The sequence below is a fragment of the Protopterus annectens genome, chromosome 2.part0, assembly GCF_019279795.1.
Source record: "Protopterus annectens isolate FY-2018-M chromosome 2.part0, PAN1.0, whole genome shotgun sequence".
Lineage (NCBI taxonomy): Eukaryota > Metazoa > Chordata > Ceratodontiformes > Protopteridae > Protopterus > Protopterus annectens.
In genome coordinates, this window is record NC_056728.1 from 1,745,355,019 (window position 1) to 1,745,377,289 (window position 22,271).

General features: G+C 37.1%; 1 protein-coding gene across 2 annotated transcripts; it reads right to left on the reverse strand.

Moving 5' to 3' along the window:
• Positions 1–6,010: 6,010 nt before the first annotated feature.
• Positions 6,011–21,928, reverse strand: LOC122793777 (chymotrypsin-like elastase family member 2A). 2 transcript variants are annotated; one of them, XM_044061966.1, is made up of 8 exons: positions 21,889–21,928; positions 21,706–21,794; positions 21,506–21,603; positions 17,606–17,728; positions 14,423–14,563; positions 10,129–10,270; positions 9,891–10,043; positions 6,011–6,028 (listed from the first exon to the last, which is right to left on the reverse strand). In XM_044061966.1, the coding sequence occupies exons 1-8, from the start codon at positions 21,926–21,928 to the stop codon at positions 6,011–6,013; spliced, it is 804 nt and encodes a 267-aa protein (XP_043917901.1). The 2 variants fall into 2 exon arrangements, with proteins under 2 accessions (XP_043917901.1, XP_043917902.1); XM_044061967.1 differs by lacking the exon at positions 6,011–6,028 and having other exon boundaries at positions 9,815–10,043.
• Positions 21,929–22,271: the final 343 nt, after the last annotated feature.

The window sequence follows — 22,271 nt, forward strand, 5'->3', positions numbered from 1 at the left end:
TTTTGGGGCCATTCAGTTGCTGAGTACTGTGGTCTGGCGAAGTGGGCTTTTGCCCTGGAGTGGTGCTTGGGTCCTGTTTTGTGCACGAGTGCCTTTAGAATGCAGTTGTAAGTTGTTTTTGGTTTTACTGTCGGTTTTTTTTGGGTCATGCTTGAGTACTGTTTTCCGTAGATTTTAGTCTGAAAGGATGCTTTTAGTAGTTGAGTAGTTGTGGTCTGAGGTTTTCCATGGGGTGTGATGAGATGGAATCTCAAAGGTGCTTTTCTGGGGGTGGGATCTGGTGTTCCCTTCCTGAGCGCAAGATGGTGGGATTTCCAGTGATGTCTTTCTTCTGTGTGATGTTTTATTGAGTTGTGTTCAGGCATTATCTTGTATAATGGTATGTTGGTTTATGGTTGTGTTGAAGGTTGGAGGAGTGTTCCACGCTTTGAGTTTGGTGTTTTAGGGTTTGTTTGTACTAGAGTCTGTTTGGTGTGGTGAGTATTGATATCCTGTTCCCTCTTTGATAAAGGCACCTGGGGGTCTGGTGTTTGAGGCGAGCCTATTGTTGAATACAATTTGCAGGGCAGTCATGTGAATGTGGGTGGCCTTGCATTTGGGTGGTATGCATAGAGCAGAATTTTGGGCCGTTGTATGCTATGAGATTAGATTAGAATTGAAATTGGATAGGCTAGTGTATCAGCTGCAATTTTCAAGTATTCAGAGGGGAGGTTGTCAGCTGCGAGTTTGGTGGGTTTAAGTTTTGACAATAGTCTTTTTATGTTGTAGGTAGGTTCTGAGGAGAAGAAGAAAAAAGGAGTGGGGGGTTTAGGGTTAGGAGTTGGGGGCTGTTGTAGGGAAGTGTTTGTTTAGAGATGTTCTAGTTTCTGTGAAGTGTTTGTTGAAGGATTCAGCAATACTGCTTGAGGAGGGGGGGAATGGACGGCTGGGGGGTATCAACTTTCCCTGGGTGGAGGATAGTGTTAATAGTGGACCAGAATTGCTTAGGGTTGTGGCTGGTAGAGTTTAGGGTGGATTTATAGTAGAGGGATTTGTCTAATTTTATTTGCTTTTTGGCTTTATTGTGCAGTTCCAGGAATGCTTGCCTGAAATGTTAACTGCTACATTGTCACTAGATTTAATTAATTCTTTGGGATCTGTGGCAGTGTTTTTTTTTTTTTTTTTTATTCCATTAAAATGTCAAAATATGCTACATGTGCTTGCTTTGCGAATGCTTGTCATGCTTCATGCTGGCCAATAGGAAAATGTTCAGGTGATGCCATGATTTCCACTGGTAAGCTATGTTATGCATTCCATTGTATGACCGTGATTGAACTGCTCACATTGATGATGGCTACACTCTTCTTGACATGTGCTGTTATTGGACATGTCCATAACTATAGATGAAGTGACATAAGGAAGGTGTTGTGTGCATTAGGAGCCATTCACTAACAGCAATTGTATTGATTATAATTGTAATAATTACAAATGTTTGCAACATTTCAAGTTGAACTGTTTTTTAGGTATGAACTTCAATGTATGCTACTATATCTTCAGTCTCGTGTTTGTATTTGTAGAACTCACGTGGATGAGATGTTAACTAATGTATATTAGATTTCAGATATGCAAATCAGTTTCATGCTAAGGTCACCTATGATCTTCATGGTAATGTGCAGCATAATAGACATTTGCTTTACACTGTTACAGTTTTGACAACTGACATACGTAGCATATGGTGGTACACTGGACTATGGTAATAACATATTTTAACATTTCATGAGGACTGTTTTCTGACTGTTCATTGTATCACAGTAGGTGAGTTGTGCAGACAAATAGTATCGGGTATGCATATGTAATTTCTTTCCTGTGTTGCGATTCATCTTGACTGAGCATGGGACTCATGGCAAATCGCCATTCAGATATAGACAATGAGCACATGCCTGGCCATTGCTGGAGTCCTCAGATGATGACAACAATGATAAAGAAGCTGGACCTGCACCTGCATGAGTGATCATGACTACATTAAGAGCAACAGAGAGATGATTACAGCGAGGACGTCTGGGAGATTGTGATTGATGTGTTTCAAACACAGATGAGGGACATTATGGGGAAATTTTTGCAGTATGTGGCACAGGCTATGTGCTACTTATTTAAGGAGCTAGCCAAGCAGAACATTTGTGGGCTTCATCCCAATAAGGCTGGTTACCTCATGTCCATAAGTACTGTCTGTGTGTTCCAATTGTGTTACATTACCAACATGCTGATTGGCGTATAATTCACTGGCCTGTATATGCACTCTTTTGCATGCATACAATGTAGCTGCCATGCTTATGTGTTACATGTGCAAGCATGCCATGCCGATATTGTCATGTGACATTTAATTATGTTTCTGTGTGTGCATGACACATATTAACACATTACACTTTCCTCCCACATTCCGCTTTCCATGCATTGTGGCAGTTAACCTGCAACAATTCCCTTATAAACGTGTTTTACTGAGGGAAATTGACAAACAACAGGTATTGTCCATAGTCCAGCTGTACCACTGTGATATGGTTAATATTTGTGTATTGCCCTATCATGTATGTGCAACAGAAGGACATGTCATTTCCCATGTGTTTCAGATGACAGTTATGCTGTCCCACTGGCATGATGTGTGGCAATGCTGATGCCATGTGGGGTCATATACAGGTATGTCATACCTATGGGCAGTACTCCTTTTCTGACTGCATCGATTGCCAACTTAACATTAATGTATGCACACGTCTCTGCACATAGTCCAATCCAAGCTGAAACACCATTGTACCTTTGACATGTGAGCATTCACTGACTTATTGCTGATGTGCTGCGATGATGCTCATAGGAGTGTCCTTTGCTCAGTAATGAACAGCTTACTTACCTATGCCTGTTGATTTTACATGATTGCACATTACTGTGTATGTGTGATTTATACATCCCCATTGTGGTGGACATCAGCAATGCAGTCTGCCTATGTGACATACATTTGCTTAAATTTATTTTGGGTTGGCTTTGATAGCACTATGTGTGCTATACGCATGCATTTGCAATGTGTAATTTTACCTTGTTGCTCTGCTTTATCACTGTCTTCCTTGATGTGGTCCCAGGCTGTCCACCTTACTTCCACATTCATATTTACATAATGGTTTACCTTTATATTGTTGAAAGCTTTATGTGCGACGTGCAAAAAGTCAGAAGTATGGCTGCAAAGAACCACAATGCTGATTCACCATGAGTTTTAATGGCAAATAAGCAAATGCTTTTTTGCCATTCAAACACATGGATCGGATGTTGGAAATGGTTTTCCAGCAAACCATTTTTGACATTTGATCCTTCAAAGTTGTCTGTGTTTCAGCATTATGGTTCACGAAAACAGCCGATCGCATAAATACCATTCGGGCATTCAAAGATAAACCTTGCATAATATATTTTGCTGATATGTTTACCTTTGTTGCAGTTATTGCTCATTGTCGTGTATTACATTGTTGACATGGTCAGCATGTGCCAAATGTATAGCCATTTTACAGATGCAGGACATCTGCACACAAGTAGCTGAATACTGCTTGCAATACATCCTTGTTGAAATTATACTTGTGTGTTAGCCAGTGTACATTGTTGAAATTCATGTGCACAACATGATATTTTGAAGCTGTAATGTTAGATATGAGCAAATATTCTTACATGTCATTGGTGTGTGTTTGTGTATTGACTTTGCTTTTATATACATTCCATTTAGGTCACTTACAGTAATACATGTATCCCTACACTTGAGTGTTGCCTTTGACATGGCATATGTGTGCCAAATATATTCATTCCATTGCACATTTGTTTGGGTTGTGTACAACTGCTTGTGTATTTAGCAAACATTTTGCTGCATTATTGCTGTTTGGCATTGTGTTTGGATGTCTGCCTTTCACATGCATGGTTGGAGGTTCAGTTCTGTCCTGTGCTGGAGTTATCTAGCATTCATAGATTTGCATTTGCTGATCTGTGATGTTGCTTTGTTTATACTTGCACTGCTGACAGATGATTTGGATATGTGTTTATTTATCCAATGTGTACTATAATCCTTATTTATTACCCTGCAACACACATCTACTGTTTGTCTTACATATCCAGGTATGACTGCCACACAGTTTGCAACATGTCATAAAGTGATATTGCATAGGTAAATATGTTTTCTGAATTTCAACATTGCTGGTATGCATCCCTATCCTGTTTGACAAGTTTCCATTGCCCACATTGTACAGTGTGCCATCTGTGTAACATACCTGTCCAACCTGTTTTTTTTTCAACCTTTGTCTGACATGTGTTGTGATATTTGTTCTATGGGTATACCTGCTGTGATGGCCTTCTCCTTCCCTATCTTTACCTTCCCTTCTAGTCTCAAAACAAAATGGGTCTGATTTCCACCAATAAATAAATAAATAAACATTGTCCATGCCCTCTGACTTTCCCCTCTGATTTTCCTATTCCAGCATACCTCGTGTGTCCCTCTTCTTCACCCATACCTCACATTTTCTTTACTATCTCCCAGTTTCCTTGTGTGTGTGTGTTACCTGTGTTCCGCAAAGAAGTCCTGCACCCATTGTTAGATAATATTAGCTGTGGTGAAGTGGCCATGATTGCCCTTCACCTTTATAATTGTTTACTAGACAATTTGCAGATTCAGTCTGAATCTATAAGTGATAGCTAACATATTTTAATAATAATGGACTTACGGTAATATTCTGTAATTGTCCTTAAGTTTACTGGAGAGATTGAGTTATTTTTTACACAGTCTAATTGATATACTGCAGTGGAGCCATCTGGCATTCTTCTTGCTCTGTTAAAAACATATACTTTATGTCATTGAAATGATTGATTTGGATAGCCATTAGTAACTACACTGAGGATGTACACAGGTTAGAGCTACCATCACTGGCTAAGATAGCCTGTTGAAGCTCCACCCCAGGTCACTGTCCCACTCAAGACTCACCTCACCTTTCCAGCATTAGGGTTGTCTTGCTGGAGCTGTGGGTGTAAGCAGCCAGAGCCATTACCCCCCCCCCCCGGGTGGGCATGTCCATACTCCCATGTCAAGCACCAGAGTCAGTAATCAAACCTGGGTCACTGTAGTCAAGGCTTTATCACTCTGTAGCACTGGAGAGATGGAGGTATTATTATACTGATCTTTTTTCATGTCTAGCATTCTGAGATTTTTTTCAAATTATCAGTACTTTGACCAAGATTCTGCATCAATTTAGCTGACTCCTGTGTTAAAAAATGACAACACAAAATATGTGATGGTTATGCCTCAGTCTAGGTCTCTCTGTTTTGCTGTTTGCCTAGGCTGACTGGTTCCTTTTTTGGCTCTCCTTTGTGAAGGTTCCAACTCAGCTTTTGTGATCTTAGCCATGTTCAGGTCTACAACTTCATGTTGCAAGCATATGTGAAGCATAAAGCTGAAAGTCTTATTAAGGTTCTGATGAACACAATAAAAGTAATAATTCAGCCTTATTCTCACTACCCAATCAAAGAAAATATGAAGTTAGTTTTTTTCTCATCACAAATCTGTTTTACTATTTTGGAAACAGTGAATAGTGATAACCATTCATTCATCTTTATTTCAACCTGTATAATATTGTTTAATAGTCCAGACTAGTTGCTGCTTATATTTGTTGTTTGCTATGTGGCATATTTTCTTACCTGAAGATCTGAGGTGAAAGTGACAAATGTGCTTCCTTGAAGGCGAGGAATAGTACTGTAAGTGTGAAATTCAGGTTTGAATGAAGGAATGAACTTCACAGACTTTTGATATTATCAACATATAATGCAATATCTATATGAAGTTTTTATTTTTACTTTTTCACCATTGTTGGTTTATTTTAGATTTTCATGCAATTAGCATCCAATGAGATGTCTCACGGAAAACAGTGAATGCAAAATTGATGATCACTGCATATGCTTTATTATTATTATCTTTGCAGGATATAGTTTCTGTTAACAAAGACAAACATGTTTCTTCATCTTCTTAGTTGCTGGCAATTTTCTGAAACAGAAGAAATATATATCAGTTTCATATGATAAGAGATTTTTTTCAAAAGAGTGATAAAAAATAAAACAAAAACAAAACATCAGTCTGCTTACTGCAGTATTTAACCTAGGTAAGAGAACCTGCTTGTATGATTTAATTGTTAGAACACCACAAACAGCACAAAACTAATTGTCACTTCTCAGCAGCGCTCTCTTCTGTTTTATCCCCATTTATTCCATATGTCTATCCTTTACTGGTATTTGGTATTGATCACTAAATACGTTTAGCAGAATACACCAGGATCTGTGATTTCTCATTGACCACAGCCTAATGGACATTGTGCTTTGCTAACTAAATTTTATCTAAAAATAATTAGAAGATATCTCTAGCTAGTTCCTGATATCACAACACAAATTTTATACATTTTTGTTAACTTATTTTTTCTTCTTTTTGCAACTAAAAGCAGGTCCAGCTGTCCTTCTTTTATTTACAATCCCCTGTTGACAATGAAGTTGTATCACTTCACTGTTACATGTAGTGAAATAGTGGTTACCTAGTGTATTCTATTATTTTACCTAAGTGGTTCATTTTTTTCACTTTTCAAGCCAATGCAATTATGTATATTTCCAGTAACAATTCGTCTGATTCACTGCTGATGGAAAGAGATGCAATGGATACTTTATATGTGATCTACAGGAGTGTTGTTCACTTCTGTAACTTCTATGTGAGGTGCATTTCACATAATGTTCCTTTCACTCTCTTGCCGTGGTTGGTCTCACTGCTTTGCTGCATTAGAAAGAAGCAGAACAGTAATTGAAGGTGTCTTTGCATGGACAGTACAGGCAGCATTACTGCTTATTGTAGAAGAAAAAGCAGAATATAAGAAGTCATAATAACACAACCTAAGGTTTGTCATCTCTTGATGTAGATTTACAGAGCAATGCTGCCTTGTAAGAGAAAAAAGGGAACATGAGTGCAATTATAAAAGTGTTGTACTTTTGTAACTAAAAGCACATACTTAATTGCACAACATTCTGGATTAAAAACACATATCTTCTCCCTGCAGACACTAAGGAATAACATAATTACTTCTGGGTTTCTTCCTTTCTAGTAGCCATGGTCACTCACACTTGACCCAGAAGTTCATTCACTGCAATGGTAATTTTGATACCTCAGGAAGTGTGTGGGTGATGGTCTGTCAATAGCTAAAGGACTACAAGTTTTTATTAAAAAAGCCTGCAGTTTAGCTAGTTTCTTTGGATAAAGCTGTATAATTGTTGGAAACAGTGTAGCATAGGTTCTGAGAGACACATACTGTACATAAGAATCACTCAAAGAAAATTAGAAAGACTCCTGCTATAGCAAGTATGTAAGATAAATGAGACTATTACAACTTCCATTGTATTTCAATGACATGAGAAAACAATGCCATTTCCTTATGTCTTGCACAACTCATATAAGTGAGACTTGAAATGGATTCTGGGAAAAAGAAAGAAAAGCAAGAAAACAAGATCATGTTAATATGGTAGGGCCCATGATGGCCATTTTGTGAAAAATATATTACAATTGTATAAGAAGCTCTTAGAGTGCTTCTGGTGTATTAAAATAGCTCAGAAAACAAATTTACAATGAAAACAGCACACTTTGAGTTTTAAGATGAAGTTTTCATTTAACTTTTGCTGCTCTTTCATTTTTGTATTTGGTTTTAATGAGTCACTGTTATTGTTCTTTTAAGCTATGAACACTTAAGCTAAAGTATTATACCTTAAATAAGTAATTAAAATGATCATAAATGGTGGCCAAATGCAAGAAAAAATAGGACAGACATAAAGTTGCCATTATGAGCTTATGGAAGGATGTGCTCTTGAAGTAGAGCTTGAATCTTACTTGATAAATAATGGGTCAAGTAGATGGGCCAGATGGTACATAGCCGAAGTAGATTCTATGTTTCTACCTTCTTGATCCACCATAGCTCTTTGCTTGGGTATTTTTTATCTAGTTATATTGCTACAGATTTGGCTGTATTAAATCTAGTTTTGTATAGCTGACTGTTCTTTCAGAAGAACTTCTTTATCCTTTTTGTCCCACTCTGCTTATTGACGTTTGGAATATTTCTGTGTGGTTTTCCACCTTATCTACATTGTGAAATATAAAGAAGTTAAGGAGGACTAGTTCCAGTTACTGAAACCTATAGTACCCTGGTACTAAATCCACTCTTTATTTCTGTTCTCTGTGTATTATGTCAGGTAGTGTCTCCACTGATTGTTAGCCTGTTATCCAAGTCACCACTGTGACCCAGCAACAGGTTATTGGTCCATTTATTACTTGTGCAAGGACTTAGAGAAATGTCTTGCTAAAGTCTAAGGATAAAACATGTACAGCTCCTTCTTGGTTTATTGTTTCAGCTGGTAAGTCAATGAACTCTTAGTTATCTGACTTGACCTGCTTATCTTTACCCCATTTTATTCCCTTTCTGAGCTACATGACTCACTGTAGTGCATATTTTATGCCCTCTAACAGATGAACATTTGCTGATATTTACCATTCTCCGTTAAAAGCAGAAGGGAAGGTGAAGTACAAAACTGCCAGTGACATCAGTCCAGTGTTTCACACCTGAAGTGCACAATGGCATGTTTCTGACTATAGCATTTTCACTTTTTGTTTGAATGCATGTTATGAATCACTGCTTTCCTTATGCATTTTCCTGTGGTGATATGCACTCCTGTACTTATATTAACATTCCTCATATATTTTAATTTGTATTCTGTGCTAAATATTCTTGTAATATGTACAAAACAATCTGTAAATAATACTTTATTGAATTACGTATTTTATTACATTATTCACATCTTTTTCCCATGCTCTCTGTCCTTACTAACTTAGAATTTTATTTTATTTTCCTTCTTTATCTTTAGCCCTGGACTTAATGTGGAAACTCATACAGTAATTGCTGCAGATTTAGTAGAACAAGGTGTTATAACTAACTGTTATCACATTTTACCTAACTCATCTATTACTACAACTGCCTGCATTATTGCACTAACTTTTTCATGATATTTTTAATTGTGGTTATGAAAATGTAATAATATAATGAGGTCTGCATTGTTAAAAACCTTAAAATGCAAAAAAGCAAACAAACAAAAAACCCCACTTCAGTATTACCTCACTGCACCCATTGAAAACATTATTAATTACATTATAATAAGTAGTACTGAAACTGTACTATTTCTAAGGCTTATCTTCCCAGACCTGATGAAAAATGGTCCTCCATACAGTTAAACAACCACATTATCAACTCATAAACGGACTCTAAATGATAAATCAGAAATTCCAATTCAGTCTGTTTTGTCATGCTTTGCGAGTGCTCAGTGTGTTCTCCCTTGTTGCAGTATAAGTTAACTTTTCTTTTTCTCTGATGATTTTCCTCATCAGTGTTCCTAATCAGCTTGCTTTTTGTCCTTTTTTGTTTTACATAACGCTATATTTCCAGTGGTTGTTCTCTGCACCTATATCCTCTGCAGGGCCTACAGCTACTAGCAAACCCTTTGAGCTATTCTGTTCCTCTGACTGACATTTGTGACTCTTGAACATTAATATTATTTAACATGCCCTTCAGGCATGTCCTTTGTACTGAGAGTAAGAAAATGAATCGAGCATCAGTAATTCTGCTTGCTTAGAATGTTGTACTAATCATAAGATACAGGTATTTTTGAGTTATTATTACTCTGTTGACTTAGATACAGATGGATAAAAGTGTAACATAGACTTTTTAATATAAAACTTTAGTGTATTCGTCTTTCTCTTTCTAGAACATACAAAGTTCCATGAACATCCACTGTGTCCAACAGATTATGCTATAGATGGTTGTAACACCTACCTCATTGATCCAGTCTATGTAGGCTGAGACACGAGTGAATACAGTTGGTTTCCTGATATAGTTGCAGCCCATGCTTGATCCAAAGCTTACAATCCCATGTACTTCCCAAGCATCTCCTGATCCTTGAGCATTAAGTGGGCCACCAGAATCGCCCTGTCAAAGAATGTTAATGAATTAGTAAAATGAATCCTTTACAACAGTTGACTGAAGAATGAAGAGACATGTATTCAAAACTTACATTGCAGCCTGAGACCACACCATCACCTCCAGCACAGATCATGGTGTCTCTGACATTGGAGCCCCACCAGTCATTCTTGGTGCATGTTGCATAGTCGACCACGGGTAGCAGAGCTTGTTGCAGGATGTCAGCAATTGGGCCACTGGCTGAAAAAAACAGAGTTTCAAGCAAACATCACTGAAGGAAGAAACACATCTATCAGATTCATCACATCTGATTACTAATGCAACTGGAACATGGTGGCCACTTACTTAATAGAAAATGTCATGGCTGTCCCAGGAAACTTTTTTAATGTAACTTAAAAGACAGAGTTATACTGTTTAATATAGCACCTGTTAACACAAATAAAATAAGTATTCTGTAGCATTGAAGGCAATTCTTAACTGTCAATATCAGTAGTTCAGCAGGTGGAATACTCATTTTTGATATTAGGAATATCAGAAAGCTTTGGGTTCTATCCCCACATCAGGTGCTTTGATTGTGTTGTGATATTTTAACAATGCAGTGGAATACGCGGGACTGCTGCAAGCCTGATACACTGCCCTTGTGATGCAATATTAAAATGAGGTCTTGTTTTCTAAGTTGATGGCAAATTAAGAGAATAATAAAGATCATATGACTCATCAAAAAAATAAGGGGATTTCTCCAATGTTCTAGCCAAGCTTCCCTTGTTTGCATCAGTACCACCTCAGGTATCTCCTGAAAATAGCAAAATGCATTAAGGGGCAATTTCTTTCAATTAAAAAAACAGAATACATAATCATATAAGTACCTACATGTCTATTCTTAATCTTAACATCTTTAGTAGGTTACCCTAACGGGGCACCATCATCAGACAAATAAAGAATTTATCAAGGTAAGTATAGTAACCTTATTCAGAAAAGGGGAAAGCAGTTAGCTCCACAAGCTATGTTTAATCTCATTTCAAGGCATTTCCTTCTCCTGAATAAATATAGATCATCCCTTTAATGATGAAGAGTGTCGTTATGTAGACATTTTTCTGACATGAATATTCTGGCTGAACAGATTGCCTCATAGATTATAACTTTCATAGTAATAATTCTGTTTGTTAACCAGGTATGCCAGCTGGACACACAGCCCCTTTTCAGGGGCAGCCTGGGAGGAATGTCTAGTTAAGTGGCAGGCAGGATCACACAGTAGGCAACAAGGGATGAGGGAATCAAACCCTGTACCATAGGGTTTGTGGTTCATAACCCTAACCTCTATGGCAAATTACTGGTTTAATGCAAACTTTATTTTATACTAGTCAGCTTTGATATGACTAGCCATGGAGCTACCCAGGGCTTATGCTGCCTTTCATCTGTGTAATGTTCCAAAGCCTTTTTGTCTGTCTGTTGGCATTAATCTGTCAGTAATCAGTAATCTATCTATCTATAATCTCTCTATCTATTTAGTTAATATGTTACATAGGAAAGTCCTATAATTAGGAGTGACTTGGGAATATTGCCTGGTTTTAAAAGAAAAAAACAAATGTTCTAAGTCACATTTTTTGCAAGTGAAAATTAAAGGAATCAAAACTATCACTACAGGCTTGTTCATTTTTCTTAGCTTTAATCTTCTGATGTATACTTACAGATTTACAATAATGATGCTGACTAACATCAAACCAAAGACAACAATTTCCTCCTTCAACTATAGGACAGCTGTACCCTGTACCAGTTTCTGTGCCAGGCAGATTCTTTGTTACTTAAACATTGATTCCGGTTCAGTAAATATATCTTTGATTGTAGTAACTGTGTAACTTTATTTCATACTGTTTGTAGTCTTAATACTATGCAAATCATTCTTGTTTAGGAAAAGGAGGAGGAGCAGAAACAAATAATGTCTTGGGATAATTTAGAATGTTACAATATGAGTTAAGGAACTTACTGACAGATGAAACCCATAATTCTGTTATCTCCTGGAACATCTTCCATGCCTCTCTTCTTTCTACATCATAACTGTATCCATTAGTGGCACCACATATAGCATAAATGAGAAATTCTCCCTACTCTTTGTTCATCAGCATGTCATCTTAATGTTACTCAGGGCAGATGCAGGTCACAGTCAGCGATCTTAACAGCTCTGTAAGGTGGTTACAATTATGACACATTTGGATGAGAGCAAAACCAATTAATTTTGTGCACACTGGATTTAAAGTTCAGGATGGAAAGCAGTCACACAGTGGTACCAGTAATCAAATGTGAGAAAAAATGAACTGGAAATCACAGTTATTTGTGATAAATAATCTTTCATGGTTTTATGCAACAGTGAATATGAAAATCAAAAAGACTGGACTGTGTTGCAGAAAACTGCAACTATTTCTCTAGCTAAGCAGAGACAATGTCTTGCCTTTTCACAAATAACTAGCATGACTTCCTAGGAACATAACAACATGCTATGCTGATATCAATGCTGAGGGTTAAACGGATATATGTAACACTGCCAAGCAATGTTTATAAAGGAATCTGGTATCAGTGACCCAGTTTGGGGTGCTGGAGAAGCCATTGGGTGGAGACAGGATGAGGTGCCACTGTCTTGGACTCATATCTGGGGGACTGGGAAAAGTGAGGTGACTTTTGGCAAAATCTAGGTGATTAGCAATATCAAGTAACATGATGGTAATGTTCATTCTCAGCCGTTCAGCACCATCCTTAAAATGAGGAACACTTGGAGGTGTATGCTTTTTGCCTTTTGGTGTTGTATGGAGGAGGCCAACTCGGCCAGAGTACTACCCCAGTCCCTTAAAGGTACTCTACCATCTATCTTGTCCTTGTGTACACTAAAAGAGACACTAATTCCTTAAGAGAGGTGGAAAATTTGGCCACCAGGCCCATAGTGGTAAGAAGGGGAAGTGGATGGGGAAAGTAAGCAAACCAGTATGCTGGTGAAAAAGCATGTAAATGCAAAATAAGAAAGGAGTTGAGATGAGGAAGCTCTAATTGTTATTTAGTCACTGCTCAGTCCTATTACTGAAAATATGTAACTAGTGAGCTAACGACATAATACAATGGAGAGACTGAAATCATGAAGGACAAATAGGATAAGATAAACTGGAGAGGTTACAGTGCTATAAGATGTACCAGCCACTGCACAAAGGATGGGTTAGGGCATTATTCAGACTTCAGGTATATGAAGAACTTGGAACCTTAGGGATAATCTTCAGTCTTACTGAACACAAACCACTTGTGAACAGGGTACTAAGGGAAAAATGCAGGGGTCATTACCTTATTAGGGAGGTTGATCACAAATAAACAGAGTCAAGGACAATCACAAATAAGAAATAGAGTCTAGGGCTATCAGTAACTCCATAGATAGGAACATTTGAGACAGCGGGTTATAGGACCTGTATGACAGGTTACATGGGGTTAGGAGGTGTATAAATAAGCACTTTATCTGTCTGTGATAAAGCTGTTTGATTTTTTACTATGGATTTCAAACAAGGGGCAAACTAAGTGCATGCATTCTAGATTCTATGAGATTAAAAGAACATGTGGTTATACCTTTGTACGCACATTTGCATATAGTTAATCTCTACAAAGTGTGGGACACTGCATGCATATCTCTCAACTGTCCAGATTTTGCAGAATGTCTCAATTTTTGCCTTATATTTTTGATCTGTTTCTCAGAAAATTTGTGGTTTTCTGGCAAATCATTGAGGATTGAGGTCACTAAGTAATGATACACATTTGAGTTTCAAACTTTATATCCTTCAGAAAATACATGCTAACACAAATCCTGTTAGTCCACCAACTTTCTAAGTCTATAATTGCAATATTTAAAATCTGTCCCTAGTTTTGGCCTCTGCTCTCCCCTTCCCCATTATTTTAAGCTTTGTCCAGATTTCTTGTCCTAAGAAGTTGAGAGGTATGATTGCATGGTCTTTATATACTCCTTGGTTAATGATGTTAATGCCTACAGTGCGGAGGTGTGTGTTTGTGTGCTTATTAAGCCATTGATAATATAATTTCTCATTTCCTAAACAAACATGTTGAACAGCATACATACACTCAGATTTCAGAAGACAGGGCTATGCTAATCACCTGTTAGTTTCATGGGAGATTTAAAAAAATGGAGCATGTCAATAATAAATGTATTTGAATGGTGTGTCAGTTTAAACATGTGGTATCCTTAAAGGGTTTCACCTGCTTTAAATAAAACCATGCATGATTAGTAAGTGTCAATTCAGACTTGCTGACAATGACTAAGAATATGAAAATTTTTACATGAATTATCCACAAGGAGTGTTCAAATAATCAGTCCATGAGCTTAAGCAGTGTTCACACTTTCCTACTTACTCCAGAGACGTCCCCATCCAGTTACGTAGCTTTGGAAGTCATGGGGAAGAATAGCTCCACTGGGAGGTAAGCAGGCTGGTTGGATTTTGTCACTCAAGACTGCTGGTTCTGCTAATCTAATAAGTGCGATATCATTGCTGTAAGAAAAACAGACACCGTGAGTGCAGAGGTTAGATTCAGACATTTCACTCTTTGTAGCTGTACTCTACACAGAGCCACATAACACAAGGGTGATAATCATGTGTAAAAATATACTCCTAAAAAGGATCAAAATCTTCTAACCTGCCCAAATGGGGGGGGGGGGGTGAAAGAAACATCTGACTGCTGAAAAATTAATCGAATGTTTCAGATATTCAAATTAAAACCTTCACTGCAATATTCTACAACCACACATCACTAAATATTCAAGTGCCCTTTTATGTCAAACTATTGCATTTGATTAACTAGTTTGCTAAGTACTGTACTTTTCTTTGAATATTATTCATTGTATTAGTACTATGTATCTGTATATCTTTTTGTTATATTTTCTTCTGTTGCTCCCTGAACCCTGATTAATGCTGAAGAGGAACCTTTTGCACCATCCCACATTACCCAATTAATAAAAACATACAAATAAATAATAAAAGTCTTAAATAGAAACTAAGGAATCTGACTCAAAAAGGAGGCCTCTACATTAGTCTCATACTCTTGAAATTGTAAGAGATCAATTACCGTATTCTGTCAAGAGAACAAAGACACTGTCATTTACACTGTATATGCAAAATAAAACCATTAAGGAAACCAAGTCACTACTGTGACTTAATTGTACTGTGATTCATTGTATGACATTATGAAAGGAAACATCTACTATAAGAGATTTCCTTCTGAGGGGAAATGTACAATAAATTTATAAATTGTATCATAACTGCAATAGTAATAGAGCTATTATTTACAATAGGAGGTAAACAAGACTGGTATGCCACATTATTATTTGTCAAGCACACACGCACACCCACAGGACATCAGTTACTTGCCTGACCTGCAGTAGAAGGAATATAAATAAGTTCCTCTGTGCATAGAGAGTATAAATATGTTGAGTTAGAAAGAAAACAATTGCTTGGATAGCTAGGTTTCGGTTCAATGGTGAAAGTAGCTGGGATTCATTTTTTTCTCTGCTTGTGTGTTATTCAGTTCTTACATGAAGTTGTCTTTGACTCCAGGTTCATGTTGTTGAATACAAAATGCTTTTCAGGTGATTTCTTATACAACCTTCAGCTTCAGAAACTGAGCAGATGAAATTTTGCATGAAGACTGTCAGCCATTTTAATCACACCAGTAAGTGCTTTCATTCAGCCACAGCAGACTTCCTCAGAATGGAATAAAACACTATCTCTGTCTTTAAATGCAAGTTCATGAAACAATGCCATCTGGCTGTTTTAGTTAAACAATTCAACAATTAAGTGCTAAAGTATCATTCATCAAAAGTACTCGAAATGTGATTGTGTTTAAAAATGTATACTTTATATTTTGGAGACTGTCATACTTGATAGTAGAGGTGGTGATGTTTTCTTCATGTAAAGCAGTCTTACATTCTTTGCAATGTCAACATTCTATCAAGACTGAATGAAGGCATTAATTGTAGGGGTATTTTAAAATTGTAGGGGGCACCTTTTGTACATTAAGCTTTAACAGCATCAGTGGGTTTATGTGTTATGTTATGCAAAGTAATTGTTAAAATTTGCTGTGTGTGTAAATGTTTGAGTGCAGCATTATGTTTTACTCTTTACGTTTGTGTGGCCAGACACTATATTCCTCAAATGGAGAAGTTATTTTAGTATATTCTGTACCCTTTTGTTCTGATACCACTCATTCACATTTTTGCTGTCCCTCTCTCTCTATCTCTGTCTGTGGCACATAGATGTATACAGCTGCTTTCTTGCTGTACTTCTTTCAGCACAAACATTCCTTCATTGTAGCTTCTCAGATTACTTCCTTACCCCTCTTCCAACAAAAACTTAAACTACACTTCCAAAACCACTGGCTTTGTTCTTGTAGCTCACCAGACTAACTTCTCCTCTCCTTATTCTCCCTCTTTTCACCCACCACTATGTTTATCATAGTCTCACTAGCAAATACCTCTATCCCTTGACCCTTGAACTTTCTTCTTTCCTCTCACTAACCATTTCCTTCTTTCCCCTCCTCTTTTTCTCTTTGCCTTCTCTTCTCTTTCTTTCCCCTATCTTCTGCCTTACCTCCTTTTCCTCTCTTCCTACTTGTGTGTCATCCATCTTCCTTTTGTCCCTTTACCCTTTTTCTCTCTCTATATTTTAATACTCTTTTTATTTTTATCCTCTCAAATTGACTTGGTATTTTGTGTTATTATACAATTGTACATCTTGTCTATTTCTGGTTTATCTTTTGATTTTATCAATTAATTAGTTTTTGATTATACTGCTATTTTTATTGTATTATGTGTGGAGCTTTTCTCCCCGGGCCTCTACTGAAAATGTAAATATATCCAGCTAGACTAGCCCGGTCAACAAATGTAAAATAAAAAATAAAAATAAAATAAATAAATTGTGGTCTTCATTATAGTAATCATACTACCAATGAGCTATTAACCATCTAACACTGATCAACATATGTGCTTAACTCCATTTGCCATACATTTACTAAATGCTTCAGGTGTCTGGCTGTGATCTAAGCATACTTCTAGTTCACCTTGATGGAAAGTAATGATAAAATGGCACTAACACCAGCATGTAAGCCATAAAACTGTATTAAGTATTACCTTTTTAATGTCTGTAATGATATTCTGCTTCATGTCAGAGTGATTTCCTTGTGATATTAGATGGGATAGTAATGTGTTTATAACTAGCAGGAAGGGATCACTGCTCAGGTTGTATAAGAAAAAAGTAAATAGCTGATGTAGTTGTTGGAAAATGTTGAGGCTTTGAGGGACTTTTTTGTTGACAGAATAGTGAAAGAAATATTTAAGGATGACTTTGTGGGAGTGCTTTGTTATCATCATTGTATCTGCAGGATAGAATCTACTTCATACATTTCCATCTACCTTTACTTTTTAAACTACTCCATATCTGTAAAAAACATACCTTCAGGCATTGAAAATTACATGACAGATACACAGAGCATAAAGCATAGATCATAGTAAATGTTTAGAGATGTCTAAAAGCAATTACACTATTAGGAATGAGTTCCATTTCTCATGAACAACGAATTTTGATACTGCAATGGCTGCAGAACCATCTTCGGTGAGCTTCAGGTTGTGTTTCCCAAGTACCACTCTGTATGTTCTGGAACTACTGCAAAGGCACAATAAAAAAAGAAAAAAACTGTGTTAACAAATTACAAAATGTGAGCATGGTGTATATATTACAATACAGTGCATATCAGAAACTGATCCTGCTATTTGTAAGATCCAGTAACTAACATTATTAAGGGTCTCACATCCATATTATGATGGTGAACATTTGTAACATTTAGAATGGTGTTACACTGATTGTGTACAGCTCACCATCCATCCCAGTATCATATTCATGGGTGACTTTAATTACCCGACTGTTAACTGGGAATCATATATGCATGCAGGCACAGAGAATCCTGGCTTTTGTAAATACAAACGCCATTGACTAGATTGTCAATATGCAGACCAGGGGCACAAGTATACTGGATCTGGTCCTCACTAATATGGAAGAGCGCAACGCCCACTCCTAGTGTAATGTCCTCTCTGCTGAGGTCAGACTTTAAAACAGGGGCTTCTGGATGATGAAATTTGCAGATGATTGCAAATTAGGAGCAGTCATACAATCCCCCACTGACACTAATGTTTTCCAGGAAGGCCTGACACAGACAACTTATGTCAGAGCCATGAGCTAAAACTAAATGCCAAGAAATGCATAATAGTATCTTTTGGGAAGCCATCCACCCCTGGTAACCATCATATTGACAACACACTCCTAAGAGTGATCACAGACTCGACCCAGTAGTCAGGGACTTAGGGACAAATGTAAACAGTAATCTAGCCTTTGACCATCACATGTCTACAGTAGTGAGGAAATCATTCTGTATGGTGCAACTTATAAACAAATGTATGGTTTCTAGGCCTGAGGAGCTATTTTTTCCATTATATTCAGCATTCATCAGATCTGTCATTGAGTACAATGCCCCCTCTGGTATTTACCTCACCAGGCACATCCAACAACTGGAACTTCCTCAGGGGTTCCTCACTTAAAGAATACAAGGCATAATTAACATGTCCTATGCAGACCTCCCCAAAGCTCTATCCATGTATTCTGCCTCCTACAGGGTGTTGAGGGGAGATTTATGCATGCATAGAAAGCATTGTCAGACTCCACCCTGATGGACCTCCTGCATATCCACAAAACAAACAGCACTAGAATTACCCATTCTAAAGACTTAGACTTTACCTGTGATATAGAAAGGACCTGCCGGAGAGATAGGTATATATCCTAGAGACTACGCAGTCTATGGAACAGGATCCTCATCCATGTGAAGAAGAGTTTCTTCCTAATCCAATTCAAGTGACACTTGGACAATTGGATGGGAAACAGGAAATTCATTCCTGGTTTGGGACCTATGCCTCCGATGGACGCAAGCATCTTGTAAATGGTTCATCTCCCAGGTTCCTGCTTGTAAATATTTAATCTCCCAAGCCCCTGCTTATACTTATGAAGGATACCAGAACATGTCAGAGATTTGGGATGCATGGCTAGGCTGAAAAAGACCCTTGTAGTTGTTAGCCTAGTACACACCTGTGAACCTATATGTAAATATCAAACAGTGACTGTGTAAGTATAAATAACAGCTGCAACTTTTTCAGTTTATTGATGAAATGACATTTCCTTAGAAATTAATAAAGACAGATAGAAATCAAACATCAGTATGTCAAGAACTTGTGGTTATGCAGTCTAATTTGACTAAATAGCACAAACAATATTTATATAGGGGCATCACATTGGTCCCTGCTGCTTTGTCTCTGAAGCCTGTTAATTTGTTGGAATTTCTTCATAGCCATATTGAGGTCTTTATGTTTTGGAATGTGTCTGATTAAAATGCAAATTCCAGTAAAAGAATTTGCATGCAGCAAACTGTTGCTTGGTGTACTTGTTATATCGAAGGTAACAGGACAGAGCTGACTCATTGCATAAAGGTACATGGATTCCATTAATTCTGTTTGTAAAAGTTACCAATGTTATATGAAGAACGGTATTGGAAAACATTAATATTATAGATATACAAGATTTAAATGAGTGGACTGGCTTAAACACATTTAATTTGGCATTTAGAAACTTTAATTTCCCCTTTTGTTATTACATAGACTATAGAGCTTTAGGATACCTAAGGATTAAAACTGAAAACAACCATAACTTCAACCATAACTCTGGCAGTGCTTTGGATATTTTTTATCAGTGGGACAACAACAAAGTATTATTTATTTTTGTTACTGTGTCTCTCAAATTATTCTGTGTGATGACGGGAAGTGTGTAGTGTGTAATGTTTACAATGCACATAAGAGTGAGTTGTTTGCTTAGTTTTACCTTTGGCTAGCAATATTTATTTATGATATCAGACATTCAGAAGTACTTCTGAACTGTAGAAAAAAAATCTGAATGTATTAAAATCTAAGTCAAAGATGAATAAAATATTAAAGTGTCTTGTCAGAGAAAATGTAAATAACAGATAGTGCTGTGAGTAACCTTCTTAACAGATACAGTATCAAAATTTACAGTGTTTATGTAAAAAGTGTGTTATCTTTCCAATTAATTGCATTAATAAAGACGGCCCCTTCAAAAATTTCTTTTAGCTGAAAACTCCTAACATGACGTCACAAAAAACTGAACCTACAGTGTCTTACTATTTATATTAGCATATGAACTAGTATTTTTCTATACTAAGTGCAGAAACAAGGACATTTTATATCTTAAGACAATTGGTCAGCTTTGTGCCCAAGATGGAACACCCTACAGTGAAATATTAACATGGTGATTTATTGGTGAAATCATAATATATGTGCGTAGCTGTTCTTCTAAATAGCTATTATGTTTTTTTTTTATTACCCAGCATACCTTGCTGCAGTATGTAAATAAATTGCAATACCTAGCGTGGCATCATTTTTTGGTGACAAATAAAAACAACAAATTTAATATAAGCTTTAAAACGTATGTAGCAGTCTCTTAATATCCATGATAAGCGCTTTCAAAAATATTGTCCTCAGATCGATCTCATTTATAATACAGCTGCGTCTTCTGTTCTGTATTTCTAAACATGCTGTCAAACTCTGTTACAGCTACATGTTTAAGTTATCTGAATTGTGAGCCTTGTTTTTGGTCTCATTTCTCCTTCTGGGGGACATATACTGAGGTAATAATTTATAAATGATTTAATTCCTTTGCTGTTTGCTTAATAGACAATTACTCAAGGGATGAGCAAAAAATCATCATGGGAGCATCTCTTAAACAACTGTTGTTATATTGGTAAACCATCAGAAGCATCCAAAATCCAGAAAAATTAAAGAAAATCAGAACCATGGTTGGGGTTTTAATAAAGAAAATCTGAACCATCACGTACAACATGAAGGAGCAGGAACAAGGGCAAATCAAAATGAAGGGATATATTTAAGGGTTGAATCCAGAGACAGAAAGGTTGTAGTGCCCCTTCATCAGGTATTGATCAGACTACTCTGGGGCCTGATAACAGGAAGATTCAGTGCCAGAAGTCTCCAAATATTCACTTGTCACCTCTAGTAATCTCAGAGAAGAGGAACATAGGGACCTACCCAGACAGTAGCCTATTGAGACCTCTCCCCATGTTATGTAGGGCTAAATAAACTGACAGTTTGGTGTTAAAGGCAATATAGAGTTAAAATGAAGGCTTCACAGAACTGGGGTAATATGATGCAACTCGGGATAGTTTCAAGTAACTAAGCAGTAAAATTCTGGCCTTTATTCTGTAACAGTGACACACTAGAATCTGTAATATTACTCTACTCTTCATGGTTTTTCAACACACTGCCTGCATTCTGCCATTGCTATTCTTACTCCTATAACTGCCCTGCTTACCTGTAGCAGTGGGCAGCAGTCAGGACCCAGTTGGGATCGATCAGAGTACCTCCGCAGGTGTGATAATAAGATCCACCACTTAAATACTGAAGGGAAACCTGTAAAACAGGAAAATAAGTTAGAAATAAGCTGTGATGTCATCACAGAGGGTAATGAAAAAAAAAAATGACAGCATAGGTGAATCAGGAGAGAACTGTTACCTGCCAGGGCCAGCTGTTAGTTCTAACATCAACACCTCCCACCACTTTTGAGATGGCTGGTGGATAGGCAGGGACTCCACAGCCCCAGGCTGAAAGGTGAAGAGCAAAGCATAAAATTAAGTTAATATAAAAAAAGCAATATTACAGGAAATGCTAAGTGATTTTTGAGAATAAAGACCTTACCATAACCCACAAGAAGCACAGCAAGCACACACTTCAGCATCTTGATGGTCTGGTTTAAATGCAAAGGTACTGAGCAGCTATATATATATATCTATATGTGAGCATACTGTCATGTCTGTGACATAGAATATGTTTATTTCTCAGGCATTATCTTTCAAATTAGCTGAACGTGACAGAAAATGAAAAATTAACAAGACATTGCCAAGTTCTGCAACCTTGGACTGACAAACTACAGTTTCCAGCTTTGCAATGAAATGTTTGAACAGCTAAAGCTAATTATTCAGAATAAAATGCTGTAAAACTGAACTGGGCGTAAAGGTTTTTGGTGACATTCTGGATATAATGGATAGGGTTTTGTAATGCATGTTTTACAAATGTTATTC